Consider the following 18349-nt stretch of genomic DNA (forward strand, 5'->3'; position numbering starts at 1 on the left):
GTTTTTTATACATGAATCTGACGTTCTTGCCATGACTGCCACAACAGCGTCAATACTGCTACAACAGCATCTTTCAACTTCTTAATTTTTAAATTTTTTGTCCGAGAATCTATTAGATGTGTCGATATATTTTTAAATGAGTTCAACTGCCTGATGCTATGCGTTTCGATGCAGCCCGGACGTCTTTCCCTTCTACCGGCTCTCCGCATATTGGTGCTCCCTGCTAGCAACCTTCCTAACAGTGCTCATCGGGCTAGCACTAAGCTTCGTTACAAGTGAGTGCACCATTCTCTTTCAAGCTCGAAACTACATCACGCCCCTTATATCGTTGACCTTTTTCTGGTGAGGTTCATTATCGCACATACGACTTCAAAATCACGTGCCATGCTCGTTTTATTTTCTGTGGTAAAGAAGGGCACAAAGCAAACGATGTCACGACAATAGAAGTGACTGAACGTTTTTTTTTTGTCCTGTGGTCTTTTATGAGCGTTTTGTTTTACTGGACTGTCTACGTTGTATACCATGTAAGATGTCTCGCCTACAATCAGCCACCGAGCAACAAGGGCTGGATATTGCACACTTCTGCGTATCTCGGAAGTTGAGGGTCGTACTTGAGTGACTGGAAAATCGGTAGGATTTGTGTTAAAGTGTCTGCGTCCTTGGGCTAAAACGAAACCATAGACCTCTAAAACATTTTGCAGGTTAGTGAGAAATTCATGCATGAATCTGGCGAAACAAGATCGTTTCTCTATGTAGCGCCAATGGTGAGATGTGATAGACGTGACTCGCCCTCACCGCAGCACCACAGTTTTAGAGTCACAAAATGAAGTACCACTAAAATGCCTGCCTTTCGTGCAGCTCTCAGTTACGCCATCTAGTGGAAAAGCCTAAGGACGACCTTCAGAATATTTTTAAAAATTTGTGGCTGCAGCGGTGGCCAACAAGGGGCCTTTTAGCTCTATTATGTTTTCTATCATGTCTGTGCCACATAGCGCCTACCTAGGTGCTCTGTAAATAGTTTTTTTTGTCTGTCTACACACACACATGCGTATGTGTATATATCCTTTCTGTACATAACCATGTAGAAAAAATAGCACGAAAGAAAAAATGCTGCGGAGGCTCAGCGGTAATAGTATGCAGGCTGCTGACTCAAAACAGGTGGGATCGATCCCGGCCGTGGCGGTAGCATTTCGATGGAGGCAAAATGCTAGAAGCTCGTATACATGCGATGTAAGCGCAGGTTAAAGCACCCGAGGCGGCACAAATTATTTGGAGCGCTCCACTGCGGCGTTTCTCATAGACTCTGTGGATAAGGACGTTAAACTCCATGCTCCAACTTTAAAATCGCGATATTATTGCACTCAATAAAATTAACTTACATTTTACATATTTAAAGCTGCGGTGAAAGAGTTTTACGAAATACAACTAGCGAGTTCAAACACTGTTATATCGCATTGATAAGAAGCCACTCCCCACCAAAAGTTCTTTATCTCGCTGAAATAAGGCAAAAGTGGAAAGAGTTGATAAAAATAGGCCCAAAGGTAGAACAGTGCAAAAATTTTCATTGGCACTTTTGTGCGTGTATGTGGCAGCACTGAACATTTGTTAAGACGTTAAACCTAGAAGTTTTTACCTCTCCTTTTAATAAGAGAATAGTTTACTGCTTCCCGAGGTAGGAATGGCAGATTTTGTTCTTTGTCTTGGTCACCACGGCCACTCACTCTTGCTGCTTCATTGATACCGTCATAAGACCTTATCAGAAAACAAGCCGCTCCCTAAAATATACGGAAACAACAGTTAACTGACGTCCACAAAGGTTTCTCAAGAATATTAGTCCCTTAAAGGTATTCACGGAATATGATGCTTTGGGCTCAAATGGTCTCGGAGGACACTTTCACTACGAAGTTTTTCTCGGCATCATGGGCCTTTAAACCCAAGCACATGAAACTCAAAGGCCTTTGTAATGCTTTCGCGTCCTGGAGCGGTAAAAGATAGGGAACAGGGACACCGGCGCATTCGACATCTTATTCGAGAATCTTATGTATATGTGCGTAAAAAGCGTACAAATTGTCAGGAGGCTGTTAGCATTTGGCCACGTTGTTTTATCCCACGAAATCCGCAAGCGGTTATGCCACTCCGTATTTGGCTGTGCTATGGGGGTACGTTGAAGGCCTGCAAAACTTTCCGAGTAGTACTGTTATTATTGTGCTGGACAACTGTCACGTCGGTCAGTGAATTAGCTGTGCATAGCTAATTCACTGACCGGAATTCTATTCAGCAAAGGTCTATGCTCTATTACCTGACCTTTGACGGGCCTTCATGATTCACCTATGCTCCGTTTCTCACTGTGAATTGCTACGCAGCGCAGGTAAAAGCGTCAAACGTCTGGAAACAGCGTCAGATGGGTTTTACAGGCGTTATTTTGTCCTTAGAAATCATTACACAGGACAATACAAAAATGAAATGCACCGATTGTGCTCGATGAGATGTATATGACATTCTCCTTTACTGTGAGAAACTGTCCGCTGGCTAAAGAGGTGCGTGCATCACCATTGTGTCACTGCAGCTCTACTAGCCATAACGGATAAGAAAATTGCGATTTCCTTGCCGATTCAGGCTGACAACGATGGCGACTATGATAGCCCTCTGTCAGCTATTTAAAGGCGCATTAATCACAAATAAGACGTACGCTGTGAGTGCTGCTCATCTGCACCTTTTCATTAGCCTGTTTTATTGTATTTGTGGGCAGCAACGTGTCATGCATGCACAATTAGGCCAAAATTTCCATCTTAATATCATAAAAAGCGCTGATCTGGAAGGGATTTACGCTATCTTAAGAAACACCATCTGGACTGAACCTTCATACTGCATCTCTTATCCAGGTCAATCCGCTGATGACTTGGAGAAGCGCATGAGCTTATCAAGTCCGACAGCCCTGAGGTTCTGGGCATGGACAGCACTGATTCCCCCTACGAGGAAGGTGGGTGTGCTTAAGAACTATGATACTAAAATCTTAAACAGCCATTCCTTATAGAAGCTATTTGTTCATTGTTTACTGCTAAGGTCGAAAAAAAAAAAGGAGTAGAGAAGTAGCCACCAGTTGCTATATAAATGTGCTCGAGAGCGCTTCTAAAATTCGGTTACACAAAGCTTAACCCCGTAGCGGACTTGGACGAGCCAGGTTCGCCATAAGCCGACTGCCATTTCTGGCTTAGGGCGAGTGCAGGTTGTCATTTTTTTCTGGCCCCGTATGTCGGAATTAAGGCGAGTAGGACTCTTAAGCATTTCATGGCTTGCCGACAGATTGCAGCGCAGGTACTAAATGGCCGTTCTGGTGCCATTTCAAAAAAAAAATAAAAAGTCTATTAAGCGTTTAAGCACCCCAAACTACTTTAGCTCGATAAAACACCCACTTGTCCTTTCTTGAGAATAAGCATTTTTTATGAAGCCAGTCCTTGAAAGCCTTAATAAATTTCTCGTAACTTCCTAAGATGGAGTAAAGGCTCGAAAGCAATCACAATGGGATGTGATTTAAACAATTCAGCGTATAATTAACAGCAAGGTTTCTGGCCCCGTTTTCAACCGAAATCAACTGCTTTCTGCTACTGCGAATAACACCATTGCCAGACATTATCGTGGCAATATTTTCAATCCGACTTATAAACACAGAGTTTTATGTGGCCCAAGGATGTAGGGTTCTGCCTGGAATGAAAATGTCGGGAAACTGTCGGCTCTAATTCAAATATGCTGCCATTAATACCGGTTGAAGTTGCTCAATTCCACCATCCGCGGCAATAAAAAAGAAAATCTCACTTCGTTTCAAGGACTATCCACTTCGTCAGCGTCTCTTAATGTGACAGTCGCCATTGGTCAGATCCGCTGAATTAATGTGAAGAACCGCAGTAGTCGTACCCGTTATCACCGAACGTACGTCCTCATTTTTTACCGCAGGTGTCTCTACGTGGCTCTATGAACGACCCGGGATGCAAGACACCGTCATTCGAGCTGGAGCCACTGCATGGAAGTACAGAACACGCTGACAGCATCGCTAAGCCTTCCAGCAACAACGGCCTTCATGAGAACTTTTTATGCACAAGGAATACATAGTACCACCACTGCTACGACTGGCGTGTAGAAGCAAGGTGTCTCTGTGATCACCCGTGACGACCCTTGTTAATGTTTTTTTTTTTCCTGTTTGAGCTTTGCTGGTAGGTGCTCAAGCTATGAACAAAATGCTAAGTAAACAAGCATATATGGGTCTCCCACTAGTGAACTGAAGAAAAACCAAAGGAATAAACTACACCATTTTCATGTCTGTTTAATACGCGTGGCACTCAAATTCATCGGGAGAATCGGGTTTTTAAGTGTAGTTAAAGGGTCTCATCGTAACGATGGAATTCGTATCAGGATCAAGTCTTCGTTGAACACGTCAACATCGTGTGCAGACATAATATTACATTGCCAGACAAAGGTAATTTCTCCTTGTGGGTGATGCATTCAGGGAAAGCCGCCGTTGCGATACGTTTAGGCTCCGAGGTGGGAAGTGATTGCTGTGAGCGCTAAGGGTACCCGTATGTATAGACGTGTTCAGCGACCTGGCCGCTCGGATGCCTCAGCCTCATGCCGCTACCGCTACCACCAATTGACAATCCTTCTGCCGCTTGAACCACGGTTACCGCCTCACCCTGGCCGTGGCATGCGATGTCTCCGTCCTCTGCGGACTAACCCTCCTGGATTATTAAGCAAATAAGAGAAGAGGAATGAGGGGCTCGTTATAAATATGAGAGAAGCCAACAGGCACAGAAACCAAGGGGCACAGGGGATTTTTTTTTGTGGTGTTGATCAAGTAAGAGTACTACTGAATATGTTGTGGCTTAAAGCTAATTGATTAGAAAAGCAGAAAAAAAAACAACCACATGCCGCCGGTGCGATCCGAACCCACGACCTCCGAATTACGCGTCCGGTGCTCTACCTCTGAGCTACGGCGACGGCTGTCAAACCTTCTGCTTTCGGGGGTATTTATGTTTACAAACAACCTAACCTTGAGAGTGTTCATCAGCGCCACCCACGTTCGTAAGCGGCGAACGTGGAACGTCCTGAGTTACCGCTGGTGTGACGTAGAACGCCATGTCACCTGGTACCTACGGTGACATCACCACCCTGGCTTCCCATCCTCAATGGTTAGCACCCCAGGCACCCTACTTCGTTGGGTTCAATATCTCCTGTTTTCTTTGACTGGCTTCCTTCCCGCTATTTGCATTTTATTTACCTTCTCTCTTTATCGCCCATCTTTGCGCGATCACCCTACTGAAAGTTTCCGTAGGGCGACTCATATAATCCATATACTTCCGTATGAATTCTATGGAGCCAGTACGGAGTATATGGAGCTGGTATAGACATTATAGAAAGCGCGCATGGCATCATAGAGCTCTGGCATCGAAGCCCAGGGTAGTACCCGCTGCTTACTACGACATACTAATGCTTATGCGGAAGGATTTGCTCATACCCAGCCGACTTTATATCCCGAAGGCTACTTCCAAGGACGAATGATTCACGCCATTTCGCCGACGATACGGCCTTACCCTAATGTTTTTGTTGGTACCCTACTGTAGGTATTCAGGCATCCCAGGGCTGACAGATCGCACCTAATGCCCAAAGGGGCAAGTTGGCGACAGTGGGAGTATTGTGTCTGTCTATCTCCGCTTGGCGTAAAAAGATCTTTGTTCGGTCTTGTTGATGAACTCTTTTTTGCCGTCGTCGGCACCCATTAAATCAGAGACGCAGTCCTCCTCTCCTTAATAAATATTTGGCCCCGAATACGAGCGGCTTCCATCGAGGCTGGCGCCATCGAGAACTAAGAAAGGCGCCGGGTTGTTGTGCCACCCATGGTTGTTGCTTTTCTCCTGTTTGGTGCTGTTTTTAACGTGCCGCTTCTCCCCCTATGTGGTCGTCATTTTCGTTTCAGTTTCAAAGAGCGACTTTAGTACGCTCTGGCGGCGACGACACGAGCACTTTTCATCACCCGAAATCAATCTTGGAGTCGGCATGCAGGCAGGCAGAAGAGCCTTGAAATATTTATTCAGTGAAAACTGAATTGCGCAAAAGGGGGCCGATTTAACGAATTTTTTAATGCGATGTCTGCGAGTCACGCCGTGTGGGTCTCGTGACTTGTGAGCGCGGTCGTGGGGCGACGGCTAGCTCGGACACAGGCTCAACTGGTAGCGTCTCAACAGCGTGGCTTTTTGGGCTTGCTGGTGCGTATTGGTGGTTGGTGCGCAGCGCAGCAGGGAACGAGGACGCACAAAGAAGATACAAAAAAACACGAGCGCTAACTTCATGTTTTATTTCACACATGCGTCTCATTTATGCGCCAAAACACATGTTATCACTTCTGCTAACAGTATTCATGACTACTGAATGGATGAATACTGAATGCATTCATGAATTCATGAATGCATGAATACTGTTAGCACAAGTGATAGCATGTGTTTTGGCGTATAAATAAGACGCATGTGTGAAATAAAACTTGAAGTTAGCACCCGTGTTTGTTTCTTCGTGTGTCCTTGTCCCCTGCTGCGTTGCAGTCTCGCTATGAGGGGGTAAGAGTCCAGTTTAACCTGGATCCCATAGAACGAAACAAGGAAGGTTTAATCATGGCTCTGGGCATAAAACTAAAAATAGCTTTGAATAAGTAAACAGTAAAACAGGAAAGTGACATTTTAGATGCAATCATCCTTTTTAATTTTTTTCTGTGACGCCGTCAGCTGGCCTCACATTAGTCTTCAAAATACACCAGCACGTGGTCTAAATGCACTCAATCAGACCTTCATGACAAACATTTCTACGGTCTCAACCGAACTGCGACTACAGGCTCATTTTTCCGTTGTCTGGGCAAAATTCTAAAATGTCGTGACTCTGCGCGATCCACAAAATTATCTGAGCGAAGCCTGAGCAAACTGTCGCTGTCACCCGGCATTCCAGTTAAATAGGAGATCCATTTCCACGGGCATAAAAAGCACGCGTTAAGAAATCAAAAACTACGCAACTGAATATTTAATGTCCTTCACGAAAGCATGTTGCTTCTCCTCACTAACCCTTTCTGAAAACAGCTCAAATTCCTTCCTTTTTACTCTCGAGCGCACGTGTGTTGTCAGTTTATCTACGTGGAAATGTAAAGGGCATAGGAAATCCTCCCTATACGGTATCAAAACTAAGGCTTAAATGTTTCGTTTAAGCATGCTAGGCAGATCTCTGAATATTCTGAATGCTGTGCTCCTAGATTCTGATGGTTAACTTTCTACAGAACAAGAGACAAAACAATAAAACCAACACATGAACAACCTACCACACATGAACAACCTACCACACATGAAATTTTTGCCTTTCGTATAGTCCTAATATGAGCCGTCATACTAACAGTCCTACGCATTGGCTGCGCTTCCTTTCTATTGCGATACACTGCGTTGCCAGAAACGACTGTCAGTTATCTTGTGTTCGCGTTGTATCCTGCACCATAGACAATAAACTGGAAAATCTCTTCTTACCGAATACGAAACTCAGCATGACACGGACGACTTTAGGCATTTTAGATCGCATGAATAAGCGTGAAGCGCCTATAACTAGCGATTGGACAAGGTTAACTTCCCAACACCAAGTTGCAGTTGAATGTCACTGCGGTCACGCACAAAACTGCGGTCGGTTAGATAGGCTTACGTAAATACTTTTCACCGTGGGCTTAGTCAGCAGCCATGTTAGTCCAACAAGATGCCTGAGCACTCCGCGGACAGAGGTTGACGCCCTCGATAACAATTAGCTGTTTTGTATTTAATGTATATTTTTTGTGTGCAGATAATGCAATTCCCCCCCCCCCCAAAAAAAAAAAATGAAAATTTATTTTGCGGAGAGCGAGCATATATAGAGCGAGAAGAATGAAGAAAGAAAAAACCAAAAATCTGCAAGAAAATAAACGCACAAAAATGGCTAATAAAGAAACTACGTACGTGACGTGAACGAAAATGTGATGTTCATAAAGAGAAGCCCGTAAAAAAAAAATTCAGCGAATGGACTCCATTGTGCAACGCTAAGTTCTACGACCGCTGAATGCTGGAGTGGAAAAAATTACTGGTGGCACCCAAGGAACATACGGGCGAGCAATACGAAAGCAGCCCAATTCTAACGAGGTTTTATTCCAATTCCATTGTAAATATATTCTCATTATTTTTCAATGCTATTTTAATTTTATTCAAATTCTATTCTTGTTCTATTGGAATTCTTTTCTACTCCTTTGTAGTTGGGCCGCCGCGGTGGCTCAGTGGTTACGGCGCTCGGCTGCTGACCCAAAATACGCGGGTTCGATCCCTGCCGCGGCGGTCGAATTTCGATGGAGGCGAAATTCTAGAGACCCGTGTACTGCGTGATGTTAGTGCACGCTAAAGAACCCCAGGTGGTAGGAATTTCTGGAGCCCTTCACTACGGCGTCCCTCATAGCCAGAGTTGCTTTGGGACGTTAAACCCCATAAATCGTAAACCATTCTTTGTAGTTGGCGCAGGTGTAAGTGCTAGTACCGACTATTACTGGTTCAAGAATCCTAATTTCGTGCCTTTTATGACGCCACACCACTTCGAACATTCGGAGCTTTCTAATGACGGCACTTTTTTCGCGACACTGAGAACGCAGGGAAGAGAAGTAACGCAAGCCAGGCAAGACCTGATACGAAGCGGCTCTCCATCCCAAATACTGCGCTGTGACATGTGCAATAAAGCTGGCTCCTATACCGGTACTCCGCTCAAGGTGTGAGTGAAATCTGAACGAACAAACGTAGCGTTTAAGCAGGACACAGGAAGATGAGGACGTGTGTGACGTGTGAGGACGTGTGTGAGAAAGATGAAGATGTGTGAGTGAAAACCTTGCTCGCGTTTTTCACGCCGTTGTGCCGATCACGAGGCTGAGTCGTTCTCTTTAAGCCGTCATCTTGGTATTTCGTATAGCCACCGTGCTAACTGAACCCGCTTGCTCGCGAGGCCGATATGTCGGCGCTGCTGAGAGAACGTTGTTGCATCTCGACTCTGCCAGCCGTCGAGAACGTTGTCCTCAGTTTTGGCGCTCAATTCTTGTTTGGCGTTGGCGCCTGTGATATCGGCCACGCAGCACTCCGCTCTTTCCGGTCTGTATCTCCGAAAGACAGCTGCTTTCTTTGCACTGCAGCACAGCCAAGTTCGAAGCCGACAGTGTGTACTCACTGTTGGCGCTTGCCAATGGTGCAGCGTTTTTTTTTTTTTTAATGTCCAGCTAAGCAGCAACACGATGGAGTCGCGCTCTCGGACGGTAAAGGGAAGATGAAGACGTTTATCTGAACGCTCATTTGCAGTCTCTACGGACAGAAAGCAATATCGCAATTTTCGACGTACGGTCATGGGGCTATAGATGTATCAATTTAAGATTTTGTGCTTTGTGGACTCCTGCGTTTTCTCGGTGCGAGACACTGAAAGCAGAATTGCCGTCTTTAGCAGACCGGGATAACTGCTGCCAATTTGAATGCACCTCTAACTACTGCACATAACAGGAAGTAATCACGTAATTTCGGGAGGACATCCCGGACATTATAAATGCTTAAGGGAGAAAATTTTGTCCTTCACAGAATGTTCCCAGGCCCAGAGAGTTGCGTATTTACTTTTTTTTTTAAATTATCTATTCTAACACCTCATCGCCAGCATGATTTTCTCTATCCAGGCATGCTTCTCTCGGTCATATTTCGCGCTGTGCTTCCGTTGCCATCGTGTAGATTGCAGATTTTATGCCAAAATATTAGATATTGCAGATACCAGTACCTTCACTTGCAATCATATCCTGCGCGATTAGTACCTGTGGTCATGCCCTGCATTTGGACCTGCAAGCAGCTTTACTTATGCCAGATGGGGCGGTACATTGTTCTCTTTCACTTCTACTTCCTGGAATAGGACTTAAGTTTTGGGAGTAGCTTTTGTCAGGCGTCGTTAAGACGTGCGCCACTGGGTACCTGGTACACGCGACACTTGTTTGCTCGCTGTCGTAAGCTGAAATGATTTCTTCGAATTCCCACCGCCGACAGTTGATAGTAGTGACCTACTGAAATATGCAGAAACCGTGACGAGCGAATGCGTCGTGTATCCATACCGTTGAAAAGGCGGGAAGGTTGGATACGTACAGGGAGACAATGGTTCTCGCTGGAAGAGTAAATAAAAAATTATGGCGAACGCCGCGAGGAGAAGAAATCGAAGCGAATGCAAGCAACCTGTCCAAATCGAAGCAGCTCATGTTAACGTTAAGTTGAAGCATTGTGACATGAAACAGGACTGCAACGCACTATTTACCAAGCTTGAATGTTCGCAGCAGTTTATTGCAATCCTTACGGAAAACGCTTCGCTGGCAGGATGATTGCATGTCGAAGGAGAATACATGTCGAAGGTGCGGTTCGCGGAAGTTTATAGCGCTGTGTTCTTCCATAAGATACAGTGGTGAGTGGCGCATTTCATCTTAAAGGTGCACTGAAGCGTGTCCCGGAAAACTTCGCTTACGCTTTCAGCTTGGTTTTTGTTTTCGCGAATAAATAGTTTCAGTCGCAAGCAGCGCAGCCACAAATTGAGCCCGCGGTAATAAAAATAAGCTGGGTCTATTTGCTTACGTGGAACTCGACTTCACTGCTTTGCTATGGCCAATGAAAATACTTTTATCTGTGAAGACATCCAAGGTAATTTTTATGACTCCTTTTTGACAGGAACTAAATAATACTTTGATAAAACCTCTACATATCTGCGCTTGAGAGAACTCATCACCGAACTAGCAAAAGTGAAGAAAGCGGACTATATTTCCTCCCCGTCTGCTGTCACAGGGGCGATGCGTCCGACCGCCTGCTCAGGCTGAACATTGTCAGACCAGCATGCAGCCCGCACGTTTTCGAAGATCGCTTGCTCTTCATCATGGCGGACGTGTTTGTCGACTCCTCCTACACTCCGCGGTAAGCTCAAAAACAAAAAAAAAAGCGGGATATCGGCCACAAAGGAAAATAATTTCCAGTTTCAAGAACGCTTATTGTGAGTAGATAGAGTACCCGCGATATAAAGTTGAACTCAAAATCCTCATTAGTGCAACTTTATCGATTCAGCGCACGTTCTTTTGTTACCCAATACCGTAGGTATCTAGGGTGTGCGGCTCTAAGGCTTGTCGCCAGAAAGCAATAGACACCTTTATCATACCGTGTACCGTGTTGATTGTAAAACATTTTATTCGCCGGAAAGAGCTCGGTAAGAGGTCGCGTTAAGTGGTCGAGAGTACATAGCACTCGACGACTTTGTCAGCCCACTCCACCGCCAAAACTTGCGTTCTGGGGTCAGAGCTAGCCAGCACGGCCTCCCACCGCTCGAGAGAAGGAGCGGTAACTAGACCACCCGGAGGTGGCTCTATTTTGCAGTCCCACAGGATGTGTGCATTGGTGGCTGGTTGGCCACAGTGTTTACAATTTCGGTTGTAAAGGTCTGGATAAATGTGCGCGAGGAGTGATGGGGTACGTATCGATCTCGTCTGTAGACGACGCCACGTATGGAGGGGGGGGGGGGGGGGGAATTCTCCTCTCTAGTTTAAAATTATTGGTTACCGTCACCGTTACATGAGTTCAGGGATCCCGCCCACCGCCGGTGAGCACACGCTGGTTGGCCCCGATGCTGCAGGTGCGAGCGCAGCGGCCGGGTACCTGGCGCCATCTGGCGCCGTCAAGACGATTTGTGCATGATCATTGGCTGCGCGCGGGTAACGCGGTACTGCTAACGGTAACACGGTAGACTGGATGCTAAATGTTTCTAATATGTGCGGCCTGCTACGCCACTAGCTCCACGAGAGGCAGGGGAAGGGGAAGGTGGTAACGAAAGAGTTCGAAAAACTACGGTTCTGCTAGTCTGTGCTTGTATTAGAACCCCCGGTGGTTCAAAAATAAATCCGGAGCAAACAACTAGGGTGTCCCTCATAGTCTATATCTCGCTTCGGTACGTTATACCCCAGAATTTGTTCCGCATTTAAAATAGAGAACAAGGCTTCTTAACTCATGCAGGGCAAGCAAGAGAAGGGACACGACAAGGGAGATTGTTTAGTGTTGTTGACCCACCTGTCAGTGTGTCTGCTGAATGTGCTTGAGCTCATACCGGCATGGTCACCGAAAAGTGTTGGGAGCCCTTCCGTTCAGTGAGGTTACTTCACACATAACATTCGGCATGCAATCTGTAGAGGCGTCCGCGATTGAAGCGCGTATAGTTTTAAGAGAGAGAAGCGCAATCAGAGAGAGTGTTATCGGCCGGAATGAGAGGATGAACCCTCTCTCCCGTTCGGAAACTTGCCAGCCGTGAGCGCCCACTGTATACGGTGGGAAGTGCTCGCACCTAGACTTCACCGCCATCGGTGCTGCTTCTACTGCACTATCGCGGCTACCGCTGACTGAGCCCGCACGTCATGAATTCTGCTACTCCGGTTGTGCATGTTTTGGATTACATCCTGCTTGCCACTCTCACCGGCGTCAGCCTCGGTAAGTGATCAGTTCATTCACACCGACAAACTTGAATTCTCCAAATTCACAAGCCGGCTTTTTTCATTTTTTTTTATGAGGTCAGTAATGTTTAGCCTGACGTATTTCAGAACGACCGGAGAATAAAAATGAACAGTATTGCTAATAGCAATAATATATTCAAACACTCTTCAGTAATTTATCAATCGTACATCAGTGGAAAATAAATACGAATTGTAAGTAAATAATGCAAGATATTAAAATCCAGATAAGAAGCAGTTAACTTCTAGTGTAGGAATGATGGGCAGCAAAAATCTCTTGCGCTATATTTGTGACAAAATTGTCACTAGGAAACAATTACTAAGAAATTGTACAATTACAGAAACAATAGTATTACAAAATACCCAACAATTCTGGACAAAACCATTTCTCAACAGGAAATAGTTTATGAAAAAGTAAATTTTTGGTATATTGTAGGATTTCACTGAAATAGTCATCAATATATCCGCAGATCTCCTGGCGGCTGACTTGAAGATTCTTTGCAATTACGTTTTTTTCAATCATCAAAACCGCTACCCATTGGTTTTGTATGGCAGTCTTAACTGCTCGATGCGAGCGATGGAAATTATTTAAACGAATACTTTTTCTACGCATCGAAAGAGTGGACCGTTTCCTTCAATATTTGCACAGTACATTACCGTATTGGAACATTCAAAATTACTGTGAAATAATGCTGGACATGAGGGAACACCGGCGAAACAGTTTATCCTAACAAGAACTCATAAGCCAGAATTGCGCGACGATGAAATGCAGAATGCTATTGAGTTATGGAGCCGGAAGTGTTGCATAACTAGAAATTTTTTTAGTGCTCTTGAAGATTCGTAGCCACTTGTAAGAGTTCACGTACACTCAGTTTAAAAAATTCAAAATAAACACCAGGCTTTCGGCGAAGGTAGCACGATAGTTTTACAGCGAAGCAGTAAACTTCTAAGTGGACATTGGGATGGCTGCCGGTAAAGATCAATGTACAGGTGCAGTCAAAAGTAAATGGAAGGTGCCTTTGTCAAAAAAATTTAATTTCTTTAAATCTACAGCATAGTGGTCCATGCTTGTTGGTGCACAGTGCAATTTGCAAAATCACAATCAGGCTGCACATATGTATTCAAGGATGCATGAATTGGGGGGCCAATGATTAAATTTTTTCGTGAATATTGCCTTCCATTTACTTTTGACTGCACCTGTACGCACAGTCAGGGACATAAGTATCCGGACCTCGTGTTCCTCAAACAAAGCTTATAGCTCTACTATCAGACAGCGGCTGGAGGCCGGACTTGTGGATATGAAAGAACAAAAATTTAAATTTTACCTCTACAAGGATGGTCTCCAGCCGCCGACTAATAGTAGAGCTATCGGCTTCGTTAGAAGGACACGTGGTTCGGAGACTTTTGTCCCCGACTGTACATTTAGGGACGCATGTATCATATTAGGCTAGGAAGGCAGAACTCGTTCCGTATTACAGACTCCAGAGATTTGAATTCTTGGAATGCGAAAAATTGGCAGCAAGTCCCAAAGTATGCGTGAAAAGAGAGTCATAAGCACCTTTTTTTTTATCCGTGCGTTTGATCGCATGCTGCTGCTCTAAAAAAGTCTCCAAGCCCGCGCCAAACTGAGTTGCGGCCTTTTGCAGAGACAATGCTTGTCAGAGTACTCCGTTGCTAAAAAACATGGCGGTAAGCGGAGGCTTCCACATGTGTACGAAACTACATGTGAAATTTGTGTGCGGTAACCCTTTCCCGGTGGTTATGCGGCCGCGGAATAGGCGCCATGTGTGAGAAAGTCACTAGATGACGGCACCAGGAACTGAAAAAGTTGTACCTATGTACAGTCTTTGTCAAAAGTAACCAGCCTGCATGGTTTGCTTCCAACTCGCACAGTGGAGCCCTTACAACTTCCCTGAAGTTGAAGTGGTCGTTAAAGATAAGGACTGGGAGTCTTCTTACCTTTGAACAAGTTTTGGTCTTTAGGAAAGTCATAAGGGCTCCACTGTACAAGCTAGGAGCAAACCATGCAGCCTGGTTACTTTTGACAAAGACGGTACCTATCACAGAGCAAATTACCGACGAAAACACGATTACAGTAAAAAAAAATGATTCGCAAGATGGACTGAGCAGTCTGTATCTATAAAGTTGACTCGAGCGTAAACAAAGAGAACAATGGAGACCAATGGCAGCCAGTGGACAGATGCGGGAAACTGCTTTTGAAAGAGCGCTGCGCTGCACCTCACCGCTGGCCACATATCACATTCAATGGTAGCCAATAGTGAGGTCCGGTAGCCAGCTACCCAATAGTCGGCTCGCTTCCCACGGACGCTCGGAAGCCGCGAGTACGCCGGAGTGACCAATGAGAGAGGACAGAATAGACTGGAAATGTACAAAGGAACATGGAAAGCTTATGGAACGCGTCCCCTGGTCCGTTGTTGCGTACGCAGGTGCCGGGCTCTACTTGTCACTCCGCAGGAAGAGCCGGAGTCGTGATGAGGCGTTCCTGGGAGGCCGTAGCATTCCGTCCTTCCCGCTGGCCGTGTCTGCTGTCGCCTCAAGCGTGACGGCCATGAGCATCATCGCTTTCGTCGCTCACTACTACGAGTACGGCTTCCACACGCTGTGGTCCGTACCCGCCTTCCTGCCCGCAGGCATCTTGATCACCAGCCTGTTCTTGCCCGTCATGTACGAGCTCAAGGTCACCTCCGTCTTCGAGGTGACTGCACTTTTGAAACATGCTTGCATGCATCGTCTTGTCTAGAAAACATAAAATTCATCATGGGCACACAGAATTTTCATTATCCTGATTGACTTTGCGAAGTCAATGATGATGATGATGATGAATAACACATTATAGCAAATGTTTTGGTAGTCTCTGTCAATGAGAAAGAAATAATAGGCTCTAATTCCCAGCCACTGAAGCTCGCTGCTATATGAAGCTGAGCATCACGTTTTCTGTTTCTCTCTTTCATGAACCAGTACCTCCGTATGCGTTACGGCAACAGCGTTGGAATCGCGTCGTCTTTCATATACTTCGTCCTAAGCGTAAGTATCTGAACTACGATGCGGTCAACCTTAGTGATTTATATATGGTTGGCAAACTTACATAACATCGGAGACCGTATACCCGAGAAGCTTTATTTATAAGTGCCACTAAATTAAGTAAAAAACTGCCCGGATTAAGTAGGGCAGACATAGTTAAAATTTCAATTAGGTACACTCTTCTACCATAACCTCTCCCCCTAATGCGCAAAGTGTCATAGGAAGTGTCCCTGTTCGTAAGTTTACCAGGTCAAAGCCGCAAAAAAACAATACGCAACGCGCCCTAGAAGTGTTAATCACTGCTTTCAAGAATCGACAGCTTCGGCATAAAAACTGCATGTGCAAGCCTTCAGAAATCCAATTTACCTTTTCGTTTAATGCTTCCAACTTACACACCTGAGAAACCAAGTGCAGATGTGCAGGTAGAAGCAACAACTAATGGCACAGGCAGGCGCGTGGCGATGCTGTCCGATTGTGAGCTTGAGGTTGTTCTAAACATTAAAATCATGCACTTTCCTGCTTTGCTGCCGCATGCTTAAGGAAGAGGACTGGCAGTTATACGCAAATCAACGCTCATTTGGTGCGTATTCAGCCTTTGGTGAGTTGTTAATAGTAAACGTGCCATTCGTAACATTGAAAGCACACCACAGCGTGGTTTGCTGCGGTAGGGGCTGCTTCCAATTTTTAGAACAGCTACAGATGCATGATCGGCTTGCAACTTCTTGAGCTTGTGAGTCTCCTTGCAGTTGGTGTTATAAGCACCGTAGCCATTGACATATCGCAGTTCATAAAGCTAACTGTGATTGCGTAAATTATACATTTTTCCAGTTTGCAAGAACATCAGAAAAGCTAGAGGTTCTATGTTTTGTATTAAAACCACAGTTTATTTCGAAGTGCCGGTAAATAAAAAGGAAAAAAGGGATATCAGAAATGGTGACGGATGCGATACTGAAAAGAGATCTGCGCCCAGTAAGAATGAATATCTCCACAAACTGAAGACATGGAGTACTTTTAGTAAAATTATGAAATATTCCAAATATATAATAAACTAGGTTCCGTTAAGTTTGAGTAGGCTTGAAACAAAACAAACATTTACAACCCCTTGAACGAAAGCACAAGACAATGGAAAGAAACTTTAAGCCAAAGCGCCTACTTCAATCTAACGTCTCAGAGCCAATTGCTAAGCTTTTGCATTTTGTGTACATTTCTGGGATATATAGAAATGGTATTTCGCTATAAGTCTCACTGTTCCCTTTCTAAGGAAGGCCGTTGCCTAAGAAGTTAATTTACTGCTGGTTCACTCAGCCAGTAGACTGATTTTTAAACCTTTCTTTTGCACACTTCAGCAAGCTTTAGGCGCAGTGGCCATCTACAGTGCTGCAGTTGCGGTATCAACAAGTAAGTTTACCTATAATTATCGGAGCTGTGCCGTTACTCACCGTGCTGTTGAACATAGCATGATGTCAATAATGCTGCAGAAGCGCTTTTGAAGTTGGGTAATTTCGCCGCGAGGTTACCTTCATGACCACACTTGAATTTTAGGCAAATTTGCCACATATCAAAGTGCGAATTGTAGAAAAAATATTTTCCAATAATTACGCATTAAATAAAAACTCGGGGCCTTTTTAAACACATTCTTAAAGAAAATGCGATAACGTTTGGAAATTGGCCCACCCGCAATAATTCCAACCCCCCCCCCAATTTTGGAAGTAGGCCAACCCCTAAAATTAGATTAAGTAGACTAGTAGGTGGAAAAGTATGGGTTAGTGGTAGGATTAAGGTGGATAAGTGTTGATGACTGTGAATTAGCGAATTTTTCAGCTGGATTGGAGGAGTTAAGTGGATGGATTCACCTAAAGTAGTTGTGATTAGTTTGTCGCGGTTTGGGGGAGGGGGGTATAATCGCTTATGATCATCATGTGGAAGGTAGTCCAACACTTTAGCCCTCATATTTATAATTATTTGGCTATGCCGAAGACGTCATGACTTTCTCGATAAATTAGAAAATTTCATTACGTAGAAACCGGATGGTTTTTGCAGGAACACAAACTAAACGCTATCCCTTTAAAATGAAACGTCTTGTATTAATGATAAATTTAAATACATTATTTATCATCTGTTTGGGCTGCATTAAACAATATCGCTCTTTCTGAATTACGCAAAAAGGCACGTTTATTTGCTCTCTTGCGGGAGTCCTTCGGTCGTAATTGTGAAAATCTTAATACGGCATTTCTTCCCAAGCTGAGCACCAAGATAGGCCCGCATTATTAAATAAGAATTAAGTCATTGTAAACATATAGCAACTAGCCGCCGCGGTGGCTTAGTGCTTGTAATGCTCGGCTGCTAACCTGAAAGACGGGGCTTTGATGCAGACCGCGGCGGTCGTATTTTGATGGAGGCGAAATGTCAGAGGCGATATCAGTGCGCTTTAAAGAGCCCCCCGTGGCTGAAATTATCCGGAGCCCTCCACTACGGCGTGCCTCATATCCTGAGTCGGTTTGCGACGTTAAACCCCATAGAACCCAGCAATCAACTATAAAGCAGCTCAGCCGGGGATTAGGACCGAGAGCGTTTCAAAAAATGATAAACATTAGCGGAAGAAAAGGTAATAAATAGATGACCCCGTGGACGCATGAGTTTAGCCTTTGTGCCCGCATCGACAACTGACCCGCAATGCGACTTGAGATGCTTACGTGAGCCCAGGGTGTACTTTTTTCGTTTTGACATGCATTGCCACAG

At 44.9% G+C, this 18349-nt stretch overlaps 2 protein-coding genes across 6 annotated transcripts in view; both read left to right on the forward strand.

Annotated features, from left to right (window-relative positions):
• Window positions 1–4107, forward strand: part of LOC149366203 (sodium-coupled monocarboxylate transporter 2-like) — a 30218-nt gene extending 26111 nt beyond the window's left edge. The window contains exons 13-15 of the mRNA XM_089569856.1: window positions 175–275; window positions 2883–2980; window positions 3952–4107. Coding sequence (XP_089425982.1) covers window positions 175–275; window positions 2883–2980; window positions 3952–4107 — 355 coding nt within the window. The remainder of the gene's footprint in view (window positions 1–174; window positions 276–2882; window positions 2981–3951) is intronic.
• Window positions 4108–12415: 8308 nt separating this feature from the next.
• LOC149366204 (putative sodium-dependent multivitamin transporter) overlaps window positions 12416–18349 on the forward strand; it is a 45317-nt gene continuing 39383 nt past the window's right edge. For all 5 annotated transcript variants that reach the window (XR_016283636.1, XR_016283635.1, XM_089549422.1 and 2 more), the window contains exons 1-4: window positions 12416–12548; window positions 15016–15284; window positions 15548–15613; window positions 16957–17008. Coding sequence is in view for 3 of the 5 variants with exons in the window: in XM_089549422.1 (XP_089405548.1) it covers window positions 12476–12548; window positions 15016–15284; window positions 15548–15613; window positions 16957–17008 (460 nt within the window). In the remaining 2 variants the exon portion in view is untranslated. The remainder of the gene's footprint in view (window positions 12549–15015; window positions 15285–15547; window positions 15614–16956; window positions 17009–18349) is intronic.

The sequence above is a fragment of the Amblyomma mixtum genome, chromosome 1 (genome assembly GCF_055824585.1).
Source record: "Amblyomma mixtum isolate Tamu chromosome 1, ASM5582458v1, whole genome shotgun sequence".
NCBI lineage: Eukaryota > Metazoa > Arthropoda > Arachnida > Ixodida > Ixodidae > Amblyomma > Amblyomma mixtum.